This window comes from Chlorocebus sabaeus, chromosome 7 (assembly GCF_047675955.1).
Source record: "Chlorocebus sabaeus isolate Y175 chromosome 7, mChlSab1.0.hap1, whole genome shotgun sequence".
In the NCBI taxonomy this organism is placed as follows: Eukaryota; Metazoa; Chordata; class Mammalia; order Primates; family Cercopithecidae; genus Chlorocebus; species Chlorocebus sabaeus.
In genome coordinates this window covers 135,400,340-135,424,241 of record NC_132910.1, presented here as the reverse complement: position 1 = coordinate 135,424,241, position 23,902 = coordinate 135,400,340, and the positions used below count along the sequence as shown (strand labels likewise).

At 43.2% G+C, this 23,902-nt stretch overlaps 1 protein-coding gene across 10 annotated transcripts in view; it reads left to right on the top strand.

Annotated features, from left to right (window-relative positions):
* The window catches only part of ACSL1 (acyl-CoA synthetase long chain family member 1), a 71,122-nt gene that overhangs the window by 32,627 nt on the left and 14,593 nt on the right, over positions 1–23,902 (top strand). For all 10 annotated transcript variants that reach the window (XM_037994250.2, XM_008000406.3, XM_008000411.3 and 7 more), the window contains 8 exons: positions 5,594–5,708; positions 10,220–10,284; positions 13,763–13,864; positions 17,207–17,306; positions 17,528–17,706; positions 20,978–21,010; positions 21,142–21,193; positions 21,721–21,794. In XM_037994250.2, the coding sequence (XP_037850178.1) occupies positions 5,594–5,708; positions 10,220–10,284; positions 13,763–13,864; positions 17,207–17,306; positions 17,528–17,706; positions 20,978–21,010; positions 21,142–21,193; positions 21,721–21,794 (720 nt within the window). The remainder of the gene's footprint in view (positions 1–5,593; positions 5,709–10,219; positions 10,285–13,762; positions 13,865–17,206; positions 17,307–17,527; positions 17,707–20,977; positions 21,011–21,141; positions 21,194–21,720; positions 21,795–23,902) is intronic.

The window sequence follows — 23,902 nt, the reverse complement described above, 5'->3', positions numbered from 1 at the left end:
GGCTGGCCTTTAAAAGACCTAGTGTAATATATCAAAGATGTAGTCTGCTAGATAAGAGAATTGATGGTCAGAGTTCTTTTCTGAAAGGTCACTGGATGGAAAAGTAGTTTTATGTCTGTTTACAAAAAGAAGCACATGACGGAGTTCTGAGCAGGCTAAGATGCGTGTAAAATGTAAATGCTGGGAAGGATATGGTTGGCGCTCTGTGTCCGTGGATTAAAAATATTCCGTGGAAATAAATGGATGGTTTTGTCTGTATGGAACATTGCCAGACATTTTTTCCTTGTCATTATTCCCTGAACAATACAGTATAACAGCTACTTATTTACATCACATTAGGTATTGTGAGTAATCTAGAGACGTTTAGAGTCTACAGAAAGATGTGCATAGGTTATATGCAAATACTATGCCATTTTGTATCAGGGACTTGAGCATCTGGATTTGGGTATCCTGAAGGGAAACAGCTTTGTGGACCACGTGTTAGGTATTAGAAGGAACAAAAAGGAATCACTTTTACCCCTGGTCCGTGGTTCTATGTGCTCCTTTGCACCCCAGAGATGGATTCCGCATTAGAACCCAGCCACGTCTTTGGCAGTCTCTTGGCTCTGCCTCTCCCCCTTCTACTCCTTTCTCTCTCTCATTCTCCCTTCTCTCCCTTCTCCCTTTCACCCTGCGTCCACCTCCCTATCCCTCCCCGGCATAAACAATGGCAACACAAGGGGCATTTAACTGCTGTGGCCTGTAGACGCCCATGTGGAGATGGAGATGAATGAGGCCATGAGTGGTAAAGCTTGGGCTTCTCTACACCTAAGAAATCCTCAAGGGCATAATTTGCTTTTGCACTTAAATAGGGGAGTGGTACAAAATAACTGGCCATTGGGTTTCTGTTAGTCACATATTGGTGAGAGCTCTGGCCTTGGAAACCCTTGATATGCAGATGTTACGGTTTCCTGCCCTTCCTGCCCCCAAGAGGAACTTGGACTTATTTCCTACTTTAGCCCTTGTGGGGAGATTGACCTCGGGAGGAACCTGAGCTTGTAGAGATGTTGTGGAATACACTCATGACCACCGATTTCACTGTAGTGGGTTTGACTCACCATCTTTTTTTTTTTTTTTTTAACTGGGAAAGCTATATAACCACATTAAAGAGATCTGTAGCAGAAGCAGTAAAAGACCCATGATGCCTGCTGACTCACTGGCTCATGACTGATTTCCTACACATTCAACTGGGGTTGTCTGCTTCGCTTGCCGTTTCTTGAGCCCAAGCGACCCCCACACACTGCCACCTGCTCAGTAGGTTATGTCAGAAGGCCATAAGGGCCAGATTTAAGCTATTTTTCATTTAAATAGGTGTATTTAATAGAATACAGAAATAGCCACGTGGACTTACCTAGTGCAGTATTTAACTCCCCAGCTTTTGAAGTGACGCTATCTTGTAAAACCTACAGAAAATTTGAGCTCCAATTGTTACAGCTACGCTTCCCAGCACTCAGCTTGCAGCCCCTTGCTTATGTAGATAAAACTAAGGTTGCTAACACCCAGTTTTAAATATAGCATTTTTGTTCAAAGAATAGCAACACTGGGCCAGGCGCAGTGGCTCACACCTGTAATCCCAATACTTTGGGAGGCCTAGGAGGAAGGATCACTTGAGCCCAGGAGTTTGAGACCAGCCTGGGCAGCATAGTGAGACCTTGTCTCTACAAATAATAAAAAAAATTAGCCAAGCAAGGTGGCATGTGTCTGTGGTTTCAGCTACTCGGGAGGTTAAGTGGAAGGACTGCTTGAGTGCAGGCGGTCAAAACGGCAGCAAGCTCTGATGATGCCACTGAACTCCAGCGTGGGCAACAGAGCACGACCGTGTTTCGGAAAAAAAAAAAAAAAAAGATTCATTATTGGAATGTTGGTCCTTTCATAGAGCCACAGATTTTGAAGCACGGATCTTAATGTTTTGTGCCCTTCCCCTTCTTATTCAACCTCCTTTCTTGAAATGACAGTTATGTCTGACAACTGAGTGACAGTGTGACCTTTTATCCAGTATCATCGAGCCTTCAATTAGTGTCTCCTTTTGGCAGATGTCTCATTTACTGCTTCATGTTCAAGCTTTTCTCATTATTCTAATTGCTAATTAGGGTAATAATAAATATCTTGCCCCAGGTTACATGTCACGATGTTGCTTTATTGGGGATATCATTCACTTCTTCAACTTTGATTTAGTTCGTTTGCCTCCGTGTTTCTCGGATTCCAGAAGATTATACACCACCAAAACCTTACACCTAACTAAAAAATTATTTAGCTAAAAGTTTGTTATAAAATGGTCCTTTAGAGCAGTGGTTCTCAAAATAAAATTTGGGACGTTGACCAAGGTGGTTGACCTGTCTCGAAGGGTTATGGTCTCTGTATGTCCAAAGCTAAACTTCTTCTCTTTTCTGAAGCCTACCCCCAGTGCCCAGTCTTCTATTTAATTAAAGGGAACAGTTTTTCTTCTCAGCCATCCTTCTTTCTGCCTGCACCCCATTACCTGTCAAATCCTGTTCCTGAGTGCTGCAGCACGCCCAGTGCCTTGGTCCTTCCCGACTCCCAACTCCCACTGCCCTCTCCAGGTCTGTAGGAGTTGATTTCTCTCCAGTCTCTCCTCTCCCTCCTGTTCCACACACTGCTTCCAGTTCTTGTAGATTTCTTTCTAACCCGTTAGCCTATCCTCATCATTTCCCTGCTGGAAACCTCAGTGTCTCTAGCAAGGTGTTTGTCAAACCTTAGCATCCCCTGGAGGGCTTCTGAAAGCGCAGATTGCTGGATTGCATCCCCAGAATTTCGGATTTGGCAGGTCTGCTGTGATTTGCTTTCCTAACCTGTGCCAGGTGTTCCACAGACCACACTTTGAGAACCTTGGCTTTAGGATGAGCCTTTGCACCTGAGATTTCAGGCTTGCTTCTGTCTGTTCATCCTGACTCTCCCTGCACTCTTCTGCTCAGCCAGGGCTCCCTGGAGTCCCTCTGGTCACTTAGGGACAAGACTTGGGCTCCTTCAGAACAGGCTTGTGTCTTGTTCACCTTATCCCCATCTGCCCATTCACAGCTAGTTCCTCCGTAGAGTGCAGAAAGTGGTGTTGCTTTTGAAGAGACAGCGCTGAAAAAGACCGTGAATGCTTTTCTGTTGTGTCAAGAGGTATAGAAGGCACCATCCTAAGCAGAGGATCGTTGAGGACCTCCCTGTGGGCGGCCAGGCCGCCTGCATCTCTAGGCCATGCTGAGACAACCACACTTCACCGTCATGCTTGGTGCTTTTCTTATCTCTTTTCACACCCTCTCAGTCTTCCTGTTTTCTATCATTTTGTCCGTTCCCGCTTTCTCTTCCTACCTTAGCCTTGGTGCCTTCGGTGTTTTTGGTGGCGTCATGGGTTAAAGAGGCTTCTGATACTCTCTCCCAAGCCAGAAAATTGCTTCTGAATTTCAGGCTATTTGTTAGAGTCAAGATTGAGGTGATGGAGGACTTGTACTGTAGTTAGAGCATGTTATTGGGTGCACAAGTAATATTCTACACAATCACATTTTACAGGAAAGTTCTTCTTTAACAAAAAATAACCCTGGAAGTGGACTCATGATGTCTCCATTTGACAGAAAAGAAAACAGACTCAGCGATTAGGTAACAATAATGCGTGACACTAATGCGAAGATCCTCTTCCATTCTTGTGCACACAAAGAAGAACGTTTTTGCTTTACAAAGTAGCATGCTGTAGTTAGTAAGTATGTTTGGAATCACAGCCATAGGTATTAGAAAGTTTCTGCCAAGAGAGAGAAGACATTGTGATGATTAAAAGATATGATTGGGTCATATTTACTCCAGAAAGTATTTGCAGTTTTGGATCAAGAGTTAAATACACATATGTAGCACACAGTGGATATTGACAGAATGTCTGTAAATGTATAAGCATAGAAAAAAGACTGGGAGGAATTTACCAGACTACTAATAGTAATCATTTTTCCTTGATATACTTCTGTATCACTTAAATGTTTTTTAAACAGTATATACATTATAACTTAAGGATGGACAAAAAGCAAAAGAGCTTGTAGGAAGAGGAATGGATAATCCTAATGAAAATACAAGAGTCCATGGAAACAGGTCAGGCAGTCGTCACCTTCTAAGGGGTCTCCCTGTGAGTTCATCCCCTGGCACCCATCCATTTCCTCCTCCGCGCTGCCCTCCTCAGCGCTGCCGCCCTACTCTGAGACCTAGCTTTTCCCCACTTCTTTCTGGTGTCTCCTGTTTTCTTTCATCACACCTTAAGCCAGAAGTGATCTCTTCCACTTTTGGACAGCTCTTTCCTGTTGGTACCAGAAGTTATCATATCACAGTCTAATTTCTCCAAGCGTTTCCAGACTGTTGTAAAAGTGAAGGCCCCTCTCTGAAATTTAAAGAACAAGTGGCAGGCTCTAACGTCACAGTCACTGAACTTTTTTTTATCAGTCTCTAAAAAGTGCTTTTTGGCTTTCTGTGGATGTCTGGATGCCTTACAGTGTCCTTTGGCCCCAGAGGACTCAGCAGCTCCCATTGGAGACCTGCTACCTCTAAAGACTACTGCTGCTACTGTGGGAGGCTAGGCCCTGACGCCTTATTCATCATTAGGAGTTCTTGCGCATAGCAAATATACTCAGGAAACCAACAGATGAAGATGACTTAGAGAAAGGTGCACAGCGATGTCAAATCTGCACACCTATAAATGTTGCACCTAAAACTAGTGAAGACCTGTCTCTGCACAATCATATGTTTTGTAGCTGATTATTTTAACTGTTAGAGATGCTATGAAAGAAAGTGAAGTTTCTAACAGATTATATTGCACTTGGTGAGGAGATAAAATAGTGGAAATAGTCTCAAAAAGAATATAGGAAACATTTTAGAAGTATAGCCAAGTGGAGTTTCATTTCCACCAGGGCTGAGCAGGATCAGTCCTCTGTGCTGTGGATGGCAGTGGCTTGAGGACTGGCAGTGTGTGTAGTGGTGGCAGTTTCTGGCTCTTCTATTGCTCTCTTTGGCCTTATCTGGCAGGAGCAGCACTTACAGGTCTGTGAACCTGTTTTCTTTCTTCAGGCATCTTTTTGACAGCCCTGTTATCTTAGCCGTGGTTCCCCGGAGTCTGTGCTTACCTCTAGGCGAATGATGGGTTTACCCCAGCACATCTTCCGCCGCAGTCTTTCAGCACTCGCTCACTGAGCAGCTGTTCCGCAGGGGGCCGCCTGGAGGGGTGCGGGTAGCACAGGGGCGTGTTAGACTTTGTATTTAATTTTTAAGCATTTTATTTATTTTTTTAATGGACAAATACAAATTATATGTATTTATGGTGTATAATAGGAGGGACGAGTTCAGGACATCTATTTTTAATTAAAATGGTGACTATGTGCTCTATTAGTTGGTGACTGTAGTTAATAACAGTGTATCATATACCTGAAATTACTAAGAGAATAGATTTTAAGTGTTCTCACTACAAGTAAGTGATAAGGATGTAAAGGAATGGATATGTTAATTAGCTTGATTTAGGCATTCCACAGCGCGTACGTATTTCATCGCCTTCTAACACGCCCCCTTTCTTTTTGAATAGGGCAGTGGTGGTGCACGAAGATCCGCACTGCTTGACAGCGACGAGCCCTTGGTGTATTTCTATGAGGATGTCACAACGTTATACGAAGGTTTCCAGAGGGGAATACAGGTGTCAAGTAAGCATTTTCCTGCGTTTGCGTGGCTGCCGCTTGCCGTGTTTCATGAAGAACGAGTGGCCTTTCAGAAATGTGCATTTGCTCTATCTTTCGCCTCCTTAGTATCGCTCAGGCCCCTCTGTGTCCACTGTAACTTCCCCAGAGTCTGCCCCAAAGCTCACTGGACCCTCTAGATGTTCCCTATGGCCCCGGGGGCTCCGCAGTCACATATATGAGTGTCACATTCTGTATTTTATGGTGAGTCACATGTTACACCAGTGCACAGTAGGCTCTGACGCTTCCTGCAATAAAGAGGTCTGTTGAACTGGTTCCAATCCAGCATTTTTCATGCTTACTTGACCAAGAGACCCATATTTTGAGAAAGAAATACTGGCATCCCAGGATGGCAGTGTTCTGTTAGAGACAGTTGGGACATGTTGGCTCATGGGATTACCCTTAATTATTAACTGTGGCGTAAGAAACCCTGTGATATCCAGCATACCTCCTTTCCAGCCTCTGTCCCTCCTAGGCCTCCTGTATATGGCTCTCAGGTCATTCTGAACTTCCTGCAGAGCCACGACTACCTCTGCTCTCTCCCCAGCCCTGCGCCTTTGTGCAGTTTTATTTTGTTTTTTAGAAATGGGGTCTTGCTATGTTGCCCAGGCTGGACTCAAACTTCTGGCCTCAAGTGAGCCTCCTGCCTCAACCTCCCAAAGTACTGGGACTACAGGTGTGAGCCACCATGCCCAGACTTGTACACTTCTTTTTTTGAGACGGAGTTTTGCTCTTGTTGCCCAGGCTGGAGTGCAATGGCATGATCTTGGCTCACCGCAACCTACACCTTCTAGGTTCAAGTGATTCTGCTGCCTCAGCCTCCCGAGTAACTGGGATTACAGGCGCCCACTACCACGCCTGGCTAATTTTTGTATTTTTGGTAGAGATGGGGTTTCAACATGTTGGCCAGGCTGGTCTCAAACTCCTGACCTCAGGTGATCCACCCGCCTCGGCCTCCCAAAATACTGGGATTACAGGCCTGAGCTACCATGCCCGGCCGTGCACTTTTTTTTCTTGATCATACAGCCTCCTTCTACCCCCAGCCTGGATGCTTGATGTGTTCTTTAATCTGTTAAAACTCTTTGCATTTCACCTTTTCTCTAAAACCTTCCTAGTCTATCATTTTCATCCCCTACCTCCCAGTGAGGCGTTTCTTCCCTTTTCCCTCCCAGCACGTTATATTCCTTCTGCATAAACCCTGATGGCACAGAGGTGTTCACCTGGCATTCTGCCCCCTAGCCCTTGAGAACAGGGTGACTGTCAGTCATCTCTTTTCACAGCATTGGCAGTGCCTGACACACAGTGAGCACCCCACTAATTCATCCTCAGTGAAGGAGGGAGTACCTCTGGTTTCTCCACCCGCTTTCTATTTTAGCCAGTTCATTTTTGCTTATACCAAGTACTTCTCTAAAAATGGTCTTGGAATCTGTGCTTTGTTATTTAAATCCTCTGATGCTTAGCTTTTATTTGGGCCACTACTAGCTAGATTGTAATCCCTTTATGGTCAGGAACCATGTGGTATTGCTGGCTCTATCCCTCATGATATGTTGCTTGTAATGTGCACTCAAGAAGTGCCTATTGGCTGGGTGTGGTGGCTCACGCCTGTAATCCCAGCACTTTGGAAGGCCAAGGCGGGCAGATCACAAGGTCAGGAGTTCAAGACCAGCCTGACCAACATGGTGAAACTCTGTCTCTACTGAAAATTCAAAAATAGCCGGGCGTGGTGGCACGTGTCTGTAATCCCAGCTACTCAGGAGGCTGAGGCAGGAGAATCACTTGAACTGGGGAGGTGGAGGTTGCAGTGAGCCGAGGTTGCACCACTGCACTCCAGCCTGGATGACACAGCGAGACTCCATCTCAAAAAAAAAAAAAAAAAAAAGCCTATTGTTTTTTGCTTGACACTGGTAACTGGATGTCTCAGCTTGGTGAGTTTGTCCCAGTGTTCCCATAGCAGGTGCATTAAGCCCATTACAAAGGAAGAACAAGCTTACTTGGGTGTTATTTAATTTATGAACATTTTCAAAGTTGGTGTCAAGGTCAGGATTTGTCCGTGATAGTAAATACCCATCAGGTGGATCAGCCTAACATGTGGCACATGAAGCAGAGTGTGTGTGTGTGTTCGTGTTCGTGTTCTTTACCACCATCACAGAGCATGTGCAGTTCTTGGAAACTGCAACTTGAAAACGACTATAATGAAACCAATTTTCTCATAGGCTAATTGATATAAACAAGAGTTAAATTCCCACAGCATATTTCTAGTCACAAAAACATCACCAAACTTCTAAATAAACACCACACTTCTTATATTAAACACTGAAATAAATGTGAGTGCTACATACATTTAGGAACAATTAATACAAACAAGTAAGATAAATATTTACCTGTTTATTCCAGTTCAGGGTCATGGGTGACTGGAGCCCATCTGGGCAGCTGAGGATGTCAGGGGGGAACTGCCCTGGCCAGGACACCATCCCATCGTAGGGAGACTCATACTCACACCCACAGTCACTAGGACCGTGGAGATGCACCAGTTCACCTCACAGGCACAGCTTTGGGATGTGGGAGGAACCCAGAGTTCCCAGGAAAAGCCACACAGATGTGGGGAGAACGTGCAAATGAAATGCCATTATTTGAGGACCTGCTGTATACATGTAAGTGTATATACATTCATGGAGGAGCGTGGTGACTTACATTATGCTTCTGACTCTCCCCTGATCTGAAGACAAGTCACATAACTTTTCTTTGGTCACTTGCTCCCTCTGGAAAATGAAAGTCCTGTGGATGTGTCAGAGAAGGTGAAGGAAAGTGAGTCCAGTCTTCTTGATCTTTACTCACTGAAGGGAGCTGCTTTGCAGGTCTCAATTTGCTTCCTTTTTTTTTTTTTTCCCAGAGGATCTTTTTATTCTAAGCTTTGATTTTCTTAGGCTACTATAGAGTTAAACTTCTACAAAAGAGCAAGACCCAGCATTTGGATAAGGGGTCAGAAGTTTGTTGAATGATAGAAGAAGCCCGCCTAGAGGTTTTAAACCTCGTACTTTAAAACTGCACCAAGGAAGCCATTTGTAAAGATTGAGCTCCCTGCTTCTCGGCGGCTCTCATCTCTAGCTGCACTTTTGTGCCATCGGGGAGCTCCTGAAAAATACTGAGACCCAGGCCCCATCCCTATTCAATTGAATAAAAAATTCTAGAGCCTGGGTAGAATAGAGCCTGGGTATAGTATTAAGTTCCCCCGGTGAGCCTGCAGCTTAACGACTAGTTCTAGAGCTGGAGTTGGCATATGTTTTCTGTAAAAAGTCTGATAGTAAATATTTTTGGCTTTGGTGCCATATGGTCTTGGTTGCAACTACTCAACTGCAGCCTCACACAGAACAAAAATGAATCAGTGTGGCTGTGTGCCACTATCACTGTGTCCACAAAAACAGGTGGCGGGCCTGATTTGGCCCTTGGCTGCAGTGTGCCGGTCTCTGTTTTTGAGGAATAAAAGCGCATCATTTCATATGGCTGATGCAATTTTTTTCCCCATCTGGAAACAGCATCTGATTAAACTCATCTTGTATGGCCCTTGTTACGGTCTCTGTAAATTGGAGAGGGTCCGAGAATAACCCTGTTTTCTTCAGGACTGTTTTTAGGGATGGCAAAGAAGTCAGTGTGTCCGGCCTGCGTCCTCCCCAGCCGCGCGGCTGACTCCTGAATCTGTGTGTGCCGCACACTGTTGTTGTCTGGGGCATGATCTGTGTGATGGGGCCAGCCCTGCCTTCCGTCCTACTTCCTTAGGTCCTCACGTCAAATCAGAGCCTCCTCACGAACACTCAGACCTAACGTGCCAAAGCCAGATGCACTATGGTCCCCTTTTGCTTCTTCGAAACCTCGATGGGAATCGGGAAACTTCTCGATATTTCCTAACTTTTGCTTCACAAATGCCACTTCACGTCCCCTCATTTCACATCTTTTCTTTGTTTTTGTTTTTCTGCAATCACGACTTCACCTATATAACTAGGATTCCAGGTAATTTTTGATACCTTTGGTCATCAAAATTTGGACACATAAAGAACTATATTTTCCTTTCCGTATTCTAAGTTAGAATGCTTTAGACTTCTTGAAAAGTTTTGATGAAAAGGTATCCCTTTACCACTACAGCAGGATCTCTTCACCACTCATCTGCTGACTCCTGGTCTAAAGCAGTAGGGTGTTAAAGAGGAATCACAAATTAAGTGCCCTTAATTAAGAGTTGGATTTTGCCATTTCTCTCCTCGTCCCCCTCTCCTGCCCCACTTAAACAAAACAGAAATAAACCAGCAAAGAAAAAATCAGACCAAAACTGAGGGAGAAAACATTTCCAATCTGAAGCCACCATTTCTTATCTGAGGACTAAAGTAGAGTCTAGCTGATGTTTAGTAGCGTGGGGCTGGGATACAAATTAAAATCTGGGAATATGTATGTATGTTCAGCCCATCCATTGTTTTTTCTCTGTTTTTTAGATAATGGCCCTTGTTTAGGCTCTCGGAAACCAGACCAACCCTATGAATGGCTTTCATACAAACAGGTGAGTTTGTATGAAACAGGCTCTGTGAACTCCTCTTGCAAGCAGGGATGCTTCCGCGTGTGGATTCTTGGAGCCAGAAGGTTGCTCCAAAGTGTATGTGCTGGACCAGCCCAGAGCCTTGCCGTAAGCATGGGGCGTCCAAGGAGAAACATGACACAAAGGTTTGGGGAGAACAAGTTAAGGAATTTAGCTAGTGCTTCAAAGCACTGTATTTCAAAGCTGATGTGGACACATTGTGAAGTTGAGTATAATTTTTAAGATAAAATTTTAGAAACTCTCCCAGTTCCCCTGGCGGGATAGGATTATTCCTCTCCACTTGAGGGGTACTAGAAAAACTCAGAAGCCGGAACGTGGAAGCATGTCCTCATTTTACAGATGAGGAGGACCTGTCTCAGGAAGAGAGGTGACTCACCCAAGGTCGTAGCTGGTTAGTGGCAGAACCAGGACCAGAAGCAAGGCCTGCAGCCTCTTGTGTGGGCTTTCCTGGTGCGTGCTCCTGACCCGCAAAGCTGTGCTTGGCCAACTCACCACCTGTGTGACACCCCCAGGGCAGCCGCAGGGAGGAACACAGGTGTTCGGGGAAGACACTTGTGTTACTGTATAAGCACAAAGGAAGCTGGGATCTGAGTGTGGTGACACTTGTCAATCTCGTCCCCGCCCATCAATGGCTACAACTGTTGAAACAGCAGTTCATGAGTGGCAGTTGCAGTGTAGGAAGACGTTGCTGCTTATTTATTTATTTATTTTGTCATGATTACAATGAATGTGGATGCCACGGTTCTTCCCCAGTGCACACAGCACCCCGGGACAGGCAGGTGCCCCAGACATGCCAGCTCTGCTTTGCTGCCTGCTGCTTCCACACAGCTGTCCAAGAAAGGCTCCCGCCCCTGGCTCCCCCTCTCCTGCTCTAGGGGCAGGTAATCATGCGGATTCCTGAATACAATGCACTTCCTTCTTCTGGGTTTTGTGTGAAGGGCAGTTTAGGGGCTGGTGTGTTTGGGGTGTGTCTGTGGAAGGGTGGAAGGGATTGTTCTCTGCAGCCGCAGAGTGTGTGGATTGTTCTCAGGCTGAAGCGCGTGATTTCTCCCCGTCCATCCTCTGGGGTCGACAGGATGCAGAAGGCTTTGCTTGAAAGGTGTTTGTCTGTCTCTCAAGAGATGGGGAAGTGACTTCTCACACCTCCCCTGTGGAAGGAGCTACGAGCAGTAGCTCACATGACTGGAAGGATTTCCCATTTTTATTCTGTCCTACCAGAGCCAAATAGTTTCCTGTGTAAATACTAGTTTCCAGGATCCCTCATTTTCACAAGTGTAAGAACAGCCTGTGTGTGTCGAACATGCGTGTGTTGTGTGTGATGATCCTGAGGCGTCATGGAGTCCTCTGTGTCTCCTGGGTTACATCTGTCGTTTATTGGCTGGAAGAGAGAAGACACATCCATTGCAGATTGGCGTTTTCAAGGCAGATGGAAAATCACTGGGGTTTCTGAAGGTGTGAATCTATGCCTTGCACGCTTCATTTGGAAGCGGGTGAAGATACAAAACTAAAGCCAACTTTGGATTTGTACATTCAAATCTTTTTTTTTTTCTTTTTCAATCATCCAATGAATATGACCTTTTGGTGACTAGGAATGCCTTAAAGGGGTTTGTTTCTTTTTGTTTTTTGTTTTTAAGAATGTATGACCGATCTAGAAATATAAATGTGCGTGTATTATTCAATCATATGTACCAGCTATGTAGCATCCAATTGCAGGTATTTCTCAGGTTCCGATTCCTTAAATGCAACCAAGACTTTGAACTCATCTGTGAAGGAGAGGATAGTAATGAACCTGTTTTTGTCATCCTATGGTCACCTTACCATGATCACTCTGTTCCCCATAGGCAGGGCCAGGATGGTGCCAAGGCCCAGAACCAGTAGGGTTCCAGGCCAGGAGTAGGTGTGGCCTTACTTCCTATGGGTATGGGTGTGCTTTAAGAGTGCTCTTGAGAATTTGCCAACTGAGAATAAAGAAAATAACTCCAGGCCAGGCACGGTATGCCTCATGCCTATAATCCCAGCACTTTGGGAGGCCGAGGGGGCAGATCACCTGAGGTCAGGAGTTCAAGACCAACCTGGTCAACATGGCAAAACCCTGTCTTTACTGAAAAATACAAAAATTAGCCAGATGTGGTGGCAGGTGCTGTAATCCCAGCTACTCTGGAGGCTGAGGCAGGGAGAATTGCTTGAACCCTTTAGGCGGAAGTTGCAGTGAGCCAAGACCATGCCCCTGCACTCCAGCCTGGGCAACAGAGTGAGACTCCATCTCAAAAAAAAAAAAAAAAGAAAGAAAAGAAAAGAAAAAAGAATTGCAAAGTTTAAGATTTTTTAAAAATTTTAATTTATTTGGGGTAGGAACGGGGAGAGGATAGGATAACCCTGCCGAATTTTGCAAACCTACCAATTTTTACTTAGTTATTATAATATGCATTTTTATATTTACATTTGTTGCTTATCATTATAATATTGTCCTAAGTTTGATGTAGTTTTCACAATTGTGATATTAACTAACCATGTAGCATTTTCTTAGTGATTTACCATCATTTACTTAATCACCAGCCATGATTAGGTTTTTTACCCTAGAGATTTTTGATGCAGTAATTTTGAAATATTTGCATATGTTTATACGTAGGCTTTTTTTTTTTTTTTGAGATGGAATCTCACTCTGTCACCCAGGCTGGAGTGCAGTGGGATGATCTCAGTGCACTGCAGACTCCACCTCCTGGGTTCAAGCAATTCTTCTACCTCAGCCTCCTGAGTAGCTGGGATTACAGGTGCACGCCACCATGCCTGGCTAATTTTTGTATTTTCAGTAGAGACGGGGTTTTACCATGTTGGCCAGGCTGGCCTCGAACTCCCTCAAGTGATCTGCCCGCCTCGGCCTCCCAAAGTGCTGGGATTATAGGCGTGAGCCACCATGCCTAGCCTATATGTAGGCTTTTAAAAACCTCCTCCTGAGATTGTTTCCTAAGAATACGTTCTTAAGAACAGAATTGTAGAACTTCAGGATAATAGCTTGCTCTTATTTTTTATAGGACTCTCAAAAGTTGCTGTTTCTGTGTTTATACCAAATAAACAAGTTTTGGCTGCTTTATAAATTAAAAAAAATCCATCTCTCTACTATTTTTATAATTTTATAAAACTAAAATAGAAAAAAATGTATAAGAAGCCTTGCCATATAATTATCTGTGACCTGCAGCCGTTGGGATAAGATTAATTTGCTTTGCAGAAGGATCCCTGCGGTCAGTTCTCTTCATTCTGATTTCTTGTGAATAAAACCTTGTGTTTTACCAAAAAACCTACCAATAAAGGAATGCCTGCGTGTTCCCTCTCCCCTTCTGTGTGCAGCATTGCGTGCTGGCTGAGATGTAAGCCTGTCCTCTGGTCAGCTTTGTTTCCGGAGTTGGGGCCCAATCTGTTTCTGACTTTCTCCTCTCCATTTTAGGTTGCAGAAATGTCGGAGTGCCTAGGCTCAGCGCTGATCCAGAAGGGCTTCACGGCCACCCCAGATCAGTTCATTGGCATCTTTGCTCAAAATAGACCTGAGGTATGACCCAGTAGGTACTTGCTGTGCATGATTTGGAGAATTCTCCAATGTAAGAGCCTAACTTCTGCTAGAGACCAGATTTTGTAGTCTGATTGCTACTAAAAGTATAGCTTTGCATTACACCTTAGAAAGTTACACATACAAAAACCTGAACCAGGGCTGGGCGCAGTGGCTCACACCTGTAATCCCAGCACTTTGGGAGGCCAAGGTGGGTGGGTTACCAGAGGTCAGGAGTTCCGGACCAGCCTGACCAACATGGAGAAACCTCATCTCTACTAAAAATACAAAATTAGCCAGGCCTGGTGGCACACATCTATACTCCCAGCTACTCAGGAGGCTGAGGCGGGAGAATCGCTTGAATCTGGGAGGCAGAGGTTGTGGTGAGCCACCAGTCCAGGCAACAAGAGTGAAACTCCCATCTTAAAAAAAAAAGAAAAGAAAAGAAAAGCTGAACCAGGGCCTTTTAATCGCCTTTAAGAGAAAAGAGAAATCACTTTTCTGGGGGGGATTATTTTAGTTTTTTTAAACCAGGTTCCCCAACAAAATCCTTAGAACACATAACTAACAAAGGAGATTTTTTACTTTAAGAGTCACCTCTGTGGTTAGAAAAATGGCATTAATAAGTTATAGAGAGATTTAGATACATTTTTGTTAATAGCAGGCTTTTTTTTTTTTTTTTTCCTTTCTGAAAGGTATGAGGCTTTTCTTCTGGTTGGTTTCCAGAGTTTAAAATACCATGGGTGATGGGGACAGTACTCAGCGCTAGCCGGCCTTCATTTGTGCAGCCTCTCATTGGCGGTCTAGGCCCAGAACGGTTTCTGTAAACCAGTGTGTAAAAGTGTATTAGTCTGTTTGCATGCTGCTGATAAAGACATACCTGAGACTGGGAAGAAAAAGAGGTTTAATTGGACTTGCAGTTTCACATGGCTGGGGAGGCCTCATAATCATGGCAGGAGGTGAAAGGCACTTCTTACATGGTGGCAGCAAGAGAAAAATGAGGAAGAAGCAAAAGCAGAAACCCGTGATAAACCCGTCAGATCTCATGAAACTTACTATCACAAAAATAGCTGGGAAAGACCAGCCCCCATGATTCAGTTACCTCCCCCTGGCTCCCTCCCACAACACGTGGGAATTCTGGGAGATACAATTCAAGTTGCGATTTGGGTGGGGACACCGCCAAAACATATCAGAAATTGAGTTTAAATGAGCAGCTCTTTTGGAAGTATAGGTTATGGTATGACTCAACAGATTAGTAGATCTAGCTGGCCTGGAAAAATGGAAGCATCTGGCTTGAAGAAATCGAATTTATTCTTATACCTGCTTGTGGCCAGAAGACATGTTGATGCAATTCCTGTGCTACTGACTTTTTTTTTTTAATAAATAAAGGTGACTTCTTTAGAGTTTTGTGGTCTTTCAAGGGGAAAACAGCATTCTCCACAGCTGGACTATGACTGGGCTTTGTAGAATTTAGTTTTTTTCATCCCAAATGAACACATCAAAATATTTGTTTTGATGGAATTTTGTCATGAATCTAGAACTGCAGAACGAATCTCTTCAAGAAGTAGGTTCTTTCCTATATTTATGAGTTCGTTCAACAAATGTTTGCTGAGCACCTACTATATGTCAGACACTGTGTGGGGGTGCCAAAGCACAGTGACTCAGCCCCTCTTCTGAGGTACCACTTAAGGAAAGACAGACCTAAACACGGATGCTTTCTCTGTCATGTGGTAAGTGTGGTTGCAGGGCAGAAGGATTATGGGAGCTCAGTCAAGGAAGGCTTCCTGGAGGTGGCACCTGAGTAGAATCTCGAAGGAAATAGGGGTGGGGAGGCCAAGGGAATGCCCACGTTCACAACTGTATCTGGGAGTGGAGCATTTTCATGTGGTGGAGTGGCAGGAAAGAGAGCCTTCCTTAAGCATCACATGTGCCTAAGGAACTTGGACCTGATCTCTCTGTTGTTGGCTAAAAATTCCTTCCGGGAAAACACCGAAACTCAGAAGCCCATTTCCAGGCCAAGTGGATGTGAGTGGGTTGTGCCCCCTTCCCCCGGCTGTGCCTTTATCTGTCCTGTGTGTCAGAGCTCTGCAGATGATTTCATTAGAAAAGTGCAGCCGGAGGCAGTGAGGTGCCCTTGGGTATGATAGTGAGAGAGTGGTCTTTCACTTTAGTCCAGTAGGTAGGGCAGTGGCTATGTGGCCAATGCCGTCAGAGACATCTTACTGCGTCTTCCATGTGGCAGTGTGGCCAGTTATTGTCTCACTTCTTTCCTTCACTTTTCTAGAGGGATGTTCTCAAAATAGTTTTGCTGCTAGACAAGGTGCTTCTTCCCCTATTCCAGGGCATACAGTGCCCTGCTGCCAGAGGGATCCTCTTTGAGCCCCAGAGCCACTGTTTTGTGAGAAACTCTCAGTGGCTGCCCCCTGCTCTCCAACCAGAACCGTCTGTGCCAGTCACATCGCTCTAACCCCCTGCTTTTGATCCTGCCGTCCTCTCTGTTAGCATCCCCCTGCCTCCATCTCTGTCTCTTTCTCTCTCTCTCTTTTTCTTTCTCTTTCCAAAGGCAATCTCAGTTACACCCTCCCAGTGGCATCTGTAACTACCTTGGCCAATGGTGGACTTTCTTATCTTGAGTCAGTCACTATCTGATATTGCTAATTATCTTTTAACATATTTGCCTCAATTCTTCAGGCAGATTTTAATTTCTCTTTCTCTCTTTCTGTCCTTTCCTTTCCTTTCCTTTCCTTTCTTTTTTCTTTTCTTTCTCAATCTCTCATCTTTCTCTCTCTGTCCTCTCTCTCCTCTTTCTTTCTCTCTCTCTCTTTCTTTCCTTCCCTCCTTCCCTCCCTCTCTTTGTGCATACATACATACATACAGGATCTCACTCTGTCACCCAGGCTGGAGTGCATTGGTGTGATCACAACTCACTGCAGCCTCAACCTTCTGGGTTCAAGCAATTCTCCCACCTCAGCCTCTCAAGTAGCTGCGACTACAGGTGTGTGTCACCATGTCCAGATAACTTCTGTAGAGGCAGGGTTTTGCCATATTGCCCAGGCTGGTCTTGAACTCCTGGCTCAACTGATTCCCCCCACCTGGGCCTCCCAAAGTGCTGGGATTCCTGGTGTGAGCCAGTGTGCCTGGCCTTAATTTCTTTTTAAGAATGGGGCAAGTGTTTTGTTCTCATTCTGAATCCCTTATAGCACCTGGCACAGAGTAGTAGATAACACAAATGTTAATTTTGCTGCGTCAAAGGTTTTCACGTTGAATCTCTCTTGAGTATTGTTCTCCTTATTGATTCCATGATGACATCTTGTTTTCTCTCCCTGACCTTTACTGTTTGTTTAGTGGGTGATTATTGAACAAGGATGCTTTGCTTATTCGATGGTGATCGTTCCACTTTATGATACCCTTGGAAACGAAGCCGTAACGTACATAGTCAACAAAGGTACGTCTGTGATCTTTGCCTGGATTATTGGCATAGTTATTAGTTAGGGTCAGTGACTTTACATTTGCTTACATTTGATTTGACAAAGATTTTACATGTAAATGTATATTTACTTTTTTATCCAAAGAATGTAGTACTTCAAGTATCCTTGTGCTGGATATGACAGAGTCAATCTTTTAACATCCCAGAGCTAATTCTTCATTGTATCTTTTCATTTACAGCTGAACTCTCTCTGGTTTTTGTTGACAAGCCAGAGAAGGCCAAACTCTTACTAGAGGGTGTAGAAAATAAGTTAACACCAAGCCTTAAAATCATAGTTCTCATGGATGCCTACGGCAGTGAACTGGTAGAACGAGGCCAGAAGTGTGGGGTGGAAATCATCAGCCTGAAGGCGATGGAGGTGAGTTCCCCCGCCTCCTTCCCCGAAGGCTTTCCCTGGGGCCATGTTGGCTCACACGTGCTATCCAGTGCCATCTAGTGCCATCGTGCAGTCCCAGCGCTGGCCGGTTGCCTCCGCAACCCATGAAAGAGAGCAGAAATGTCTGTGTCATTGCTGGAGAAAGGATTCTACATGTGTGCCTAGTGTTATCACACCTTACCCAAGTGCTGTCAGCACTCAAATATTTATTCCAGAGCACTGACAAGCTGTGCCCGGGAATGCCAGAAATTGGAATTACAGCTTCAGGCAGGTGGAACTTTCAGTTTCTGTGTCTTCTTTGGGCTTTAATGCCTTTTACTTACTAATTTGTCTTTAATGCCAAGCCAAATATAGAAATCAGCCTCATCGTTCTTTTCCCTGGGTGGCTTGTGGAGAGTCCTGGTGAATTTCCAACATACATGTTTGATTTGGTATATTTTCATATTGACCCTTTTAAGTCATACCCATCACAGCTTTAAAGGCAGCCAATCTAGGAGAATGAGTGTGGTCCATGCTCAGCGTGGGTGCTTGATGTCAGATGATACAAGAAGTTGATCCCCATCAGCCGGATTTGGATTACAGTTCCATGCAAGGAATATGACCAGAGGAGGATCTTTTTATGTACATATCATAGCAAGTCATAGGAAAATAGAGTCAGTCATTCTCTTTCTGAAGGAGTTAGAAATATTTTTCTGAAACTGTTATAAATAAGATTTTAAATTTTTATGTGTAATTTTCCTCCTTCTACAAAGAATTTGAGGCTATAAGTAAGGATCCGTAAAACCTTTCCCGAGGAACCTAGTAGGCACAGGGAAGCTCGTGTGTTCTAACAGAACCTTCTCTCTTGTGCATGTGTGCGCCCCTGCCCAACTCGCTCTCTCAGTAGCATGGAACTGATTCCGTAAGTGCTGACCCGCGTGCTTCCTTGTTGAATTGGGGTTTTAGTTAGCTTGTTACCTGGTTTTTCCCCACTTCTCTTTTTTCACTTTCAACCCCCTTTTACTATAATGTAATCTCTTTTTCCCTTACCTTCCCTGTTTCTCCCCTCCCTCCCCATAGATGCAGGAATTTTTCTGGGGTTTTTTGACTGCTGTATGATAAAGAAGTAATGTTGAAATTTAAAAATTATTTAGATGATTGAAGATTATAATATAAAGTTTATATTAAAATATTAAATTATAGAAGACATTGTTTTACACTTACCTGCTTAATATGATTTATACTTAGTTTTTAAAAATATTCTGAGCAAAAGGTGAAGGTCTAAAAAAAGAATTTAAAACTAGCATTATGGTTGATCTTGTGTTGAGTTTATATTAATGTATTTTTTACAGGATCAAAAATAGAATTATTGGTATTTGGAATATTTACATTTTTCAGTATTTTAATTATGAAAATTTTAAACATCCAGTTGAAAGAATTGCGTAGCAGACAGCTGTATACCCACCACCAATTGACATTTTAGTATATTTGCTTTATCACCTATCAGTTCATCACTTTATCCCTCCATTCATCCATCCATCTTATTTTTTTTTGATGCATTTTTAGTAAGTTGTGGATTTTATTACCTCTAAATACTTCAGTGTGTTTATCATTAACTAGAATTCAGTTTTTGTTTATGGGTGGGTTTTTTTTTCCTTGAAACATAAAAATGGCAACTTTTTTTTTTTTTTTTTTTTTTTTAATTTAAGTAATTGTAGTATTTGACCAGGCGTAGTGGCTCACTCCTGTAATCCCAGCACTTTGGGAGGCTGAGGCAGGCGGATCATGAGGTCAGGTTGAGACCAGCCTGGCCAGCACGGTGAAACACCGTCGTACTAGAAATACAAAAAATTAGCCTGGCATGGTGGTGTACACCTGTAATCCCAGCTATTCCTGAGGCTGAGGCAGGAGAATCGCTTGAACCCAGAAGGTGGAGGTTGTAGTGAGCCAAGATTGTGCCACTGCACAGCAGCCTGGGCGACAGAACGAGACTCTGTCTCAAAAAATAATAATAATAATAATTGCAGGATTTTTCCTCAGTGATACCGTAAGAGAGATGTAAGGCTCTGAAACTTTCGTGGCAACAGTGCACTAATTTGGATAATGTTTGTTCCCAATAAATTAAAAGCCAAATTGTATGTAACTGGTGCTTTATTTAACATCAATTTTTGAAAACTTGGGCATCCCCCGAAGTTATGTAAGAATTTTTAATAGACAAGTAGAAATCTGGAGCTAATAACGGTTATTTTGAAAAAAATGTACAGAATTATATTGCTTTAGCTTTTGGCTGACCTCTAATTGGATATATTAGTTCCTGTTCTTAATTGGTGGTCTGCCACTTACATCATTTAAAATGTAATTAAGATTGAAAACTTAATGGATGCTGGGCAGAAACTCACTGAGCCCTGAGCACATCCATCTAATTTCCATGTGAAATGAACATGTTCAATGGCATGTTCATTCCATATCCTCATTCATGCTGTTCCATTTTAATAGGAAAAGAATATAAATTGTTCATTTGTTAAAATTAATAGATATTAAAGTGGCCACCAAGACTGCACTCATGCAGTCAACCAAACCCCATCAGTGGTAGTGACTGGAAGCCTGCTGCTGGGAAATGCTGTGCCCGCGCAATGCGTCATTCTTAACCTGTAAGTCCATTCAGGAAATAGTCTTCGAGGTTCTGCTGTGGCCTGTTTTATCATTGGAGGCTCCCAAATCCTATCTCCACTCTACGTGGGGAGATATTTGAGCAGATATTTGAGCCTCTCCAAAATGGCTAGCATTTCAACTGAGCAGAGATTGATTTTTCTTCTCAGATTGCAGATGTTGTGCAGAATGTGGGGGTGAGGTCGTACTGTGCTCTGATTTGAGGAGCCTGCAGAGTATCTACAGTATCTAGTTATGGTTAAGAACAGGGCTTTATTAAAGACCCTAATAAGGAGTGGAAGTGGGGACCAGAAATGCATTGTAAAGACTTTGACTGCTGTATTTTAATACATCCTATTTCAAAGGCCAGTCCTAATATCATTTATGTAGTTTTATGTAAGAGAAGAGATAACTGGAAAATGGCTTCTCAGAACAATGAATAAATATTTTGGTTCTGGTTAATTAAAACTGCCATAGTTTCTTTAATTAGAAAATTATGCTGTTTTTGAGCCAGCTGTGCATGAAGTCCACAGTTAAGCCAGCTTTAAGTGCCTTGATGTGACCTTATCCTTTACAGTTAGAAAACATTTCCATTTAAAATGACTTTTTTTCTCTTCTAATAAAGGACCTGGGAAGAGCCAACAGACGGAAGCCCAAGGTAAGCACACTGTGTCAGACCCTGCTCTGTCCTCTTTGTAGTCTTCAGTATCTAGCCTGGTACTTTGTGGTTTATAGTTCTCTTTTCTGTTCTGATTTATACCAACTTTTTTTTTTTTTAATCTTCTTTAGCCTCCAGCACCTGAAGATCTTGCAGTAGTTTGTTTCACAAGTGGAACTACAGGTGAGTTTTGAGATGGAATTGCTTCTACATGTGGCAGCCAGTGGTCTGTACTCTCCCCCACCTCTTTTGGATGACTTATCAGCTAACAGTAGATGGACCCAAAGCAGAAGAGAAGGAAGCGGTTCCAGTGCTGTCTTCTTGTGCTATGTGCTATCTTCTTGTTGCTCTGTAAGATCTTCTCAGAGTCCAAGAGTGCCGGATAATTCCTCAAACATTTATTGAGGGTGATATTAGATTCACCTGTCTTCCTAGGACAGACTAGATCGGTGACTCCCAGGGAGACAATTTCTGGTTTTTCTTCTCTTATGACTACGTATACCCTTTAAAATTTGCCCATATTAATTAAGGTTTTTAAAGATAAGTCAGTGAAAGGATTGCAGGTTGCTCAGGAATTTAGTGTTCAACATTTGGCTTTCACGATGTATCTTAACAGTAGAGGTGTCCGAGGCCCTAATTATGCGGGGTTTCTGGACCTCCTTCATTTCTATCATTCTTTAACTTTGTTCTGCTTCATATGTGCTCCACAGGCAACCCCAAAGGAGCACTGATCACTCATCGAAACATAGTGAGCGATTGTTCAGCTTTTGTGAAAGCAACAGAGGTAACTTTTTGGAATGTTGTCATCTTTCCTCACTGGTTGACATTAGTCCTTGAGAATGAAAGTGCTGAAGGTGGCACCACTGTGTTAGGCCCGTGTGGTATTTAGAAACGAGGTGACATACGGATAAGGTCAGAACTTTAGGCCCAAGTCCACCTTCTCTCTTTTTTCACTTTGGACCTAATCGCCAACCCTTCTCTGTGATAATTAAGGTGAATTGACAGATGAAGTTCACTGCAACATTAATATAGTGAAACTCTATTTGGAGATTGCCCTAGAAATATGTCCAAGAAAGGACAGAGAAGAGATGGACTGTCTTGTGTTTTTATCCAGTGTCCCTGTATTTGGGAAATAATTTATTTTAAATTGGCAATGATATGCTAAAAGTTTTTGAATTATTATTATCTGTTTTGGTCAGTGTGACTTCCATTGCACTAGAAGTATTAAAGACTTGCACTTCAACTAATTTCCCCTACTTTTAAAGTTTACTATCCAGTGTCTTAGTCTATTCAGGTTGCCATAACAAAAAAAAAAGAAAAAACCCACAGACTGGGTGGCTTATACAACAGACATTTATTTTCTCACGGTTCCAGAGGCTAGAAGTCCAAGATCTGCTGCTGGCAAATTTGGCTTCTGGTGAGGGCTGTCTTCCTGGCTTGCAGACAGTCTCCTTCTCCTGTATCTTCACATGGCCTTTCTTCCATACATGTGCGAAGAGAGAGCGCTCTGGTGTCTCTTCCGCTTCTCATAAGGACACTAGCCCTATCAGATCAGAGCCTACCTCCAAATATAGTCACAGCAGCGCCCCATCTACATTGGGAGTTAGGACGTCAACATATGAATTTAGAAGGAGGTGATGTGATTCAGTCCATAACACCAAGAGCCTATTCCAAACTTGCCCTTTATAAAGGTGCTTATTGAACAATATGATGCCTTTTCCTCATACTCTTTTTTATAGTTAACATAATTGGCTTCTGCAGTCTCTTTGGGAGTATTCTGTAGCTCTGATTTTTGTAGCAGGAGCCTGAACTTAATGGCTTTGGGGAATGGACATGTTTGGTGGCTGCAGAAAACTGATCTTTGAGGGATTTTGCACTTATTTTACTTGGCTCACCCTTTCCAAATACCCTTTATAAAGGTGTATACTTTCTAAACAGAGTTCAACATTTAGTACCTTACCAAAGTGAAATTTTAATGTTGTAATTGGCCTTCGAAGAAAACTTAAAATGCATTGGTGGTTCATTGAGGCAAATGATTACAGAACTTGGTTTAAAGTCAATTATAATATCAAATCAATTACAATATCAGTTACAATATCTGTCTTCTTAGCTTTGTAAAATGTCTAATCATGATAATGGACAATATTTTTGTTCTAAATCAGAATGTTGAAAAGTGTAGGTAGAATGGAGTCTGATTTCTCATGATACTAATAGAACAATTTCATCCTGAGAGGTGCGACTTGGGATGCCTGTCAGACTTGAATACAATCAAGCTGAGATTACAGTGTGCTCAGCCCACATCCGGTACTTCTGGGGCTGCTGTGTCTGCTCAGGATTGATGCTTTCATCCATTGTCACGTTATTATTAAGGGTGACCCAGCTTTAGGAAAGGAAAGGGCATGGCTCAGAACTTGGTACATCATCCCCTAGGTAACGACAATGCCCTCATTTCTTAGTTGGTGTGACAGCAGCTGCTGTTGGACACCCCCTGTTTTGGCCAGAATTCTTTATGTTAAAAACATGCATATTCTATACAAACCCTCACTGTGCCTGCCCTAAGTAAGGCCCATTCTGAGGGAAACCAGATGTCCAAACTTAATCTGTCTGTTTACTCATCATGATCAGCATTTTATAGGAGAGCAAATTCCTGGGTGCCGGATCTGAGGTTGCATTAAACAAATTATGTAAAGTAGGGCTTTATGTATTTGTATATTGATCAAACTCAAAATACTCTAAGGACTTTGGAAATCTACCTTCTTTTATCTTCTTTCCTCCTTTTCCTTAGCAACATAAAATGCAATTTTATGTTGAAATGGGATCTGTATTTCTTAAGGTAGAATTGAACTTGCTGGGTACTGGGATACTGTAGTGATGAAATACTGATTAGAGCAC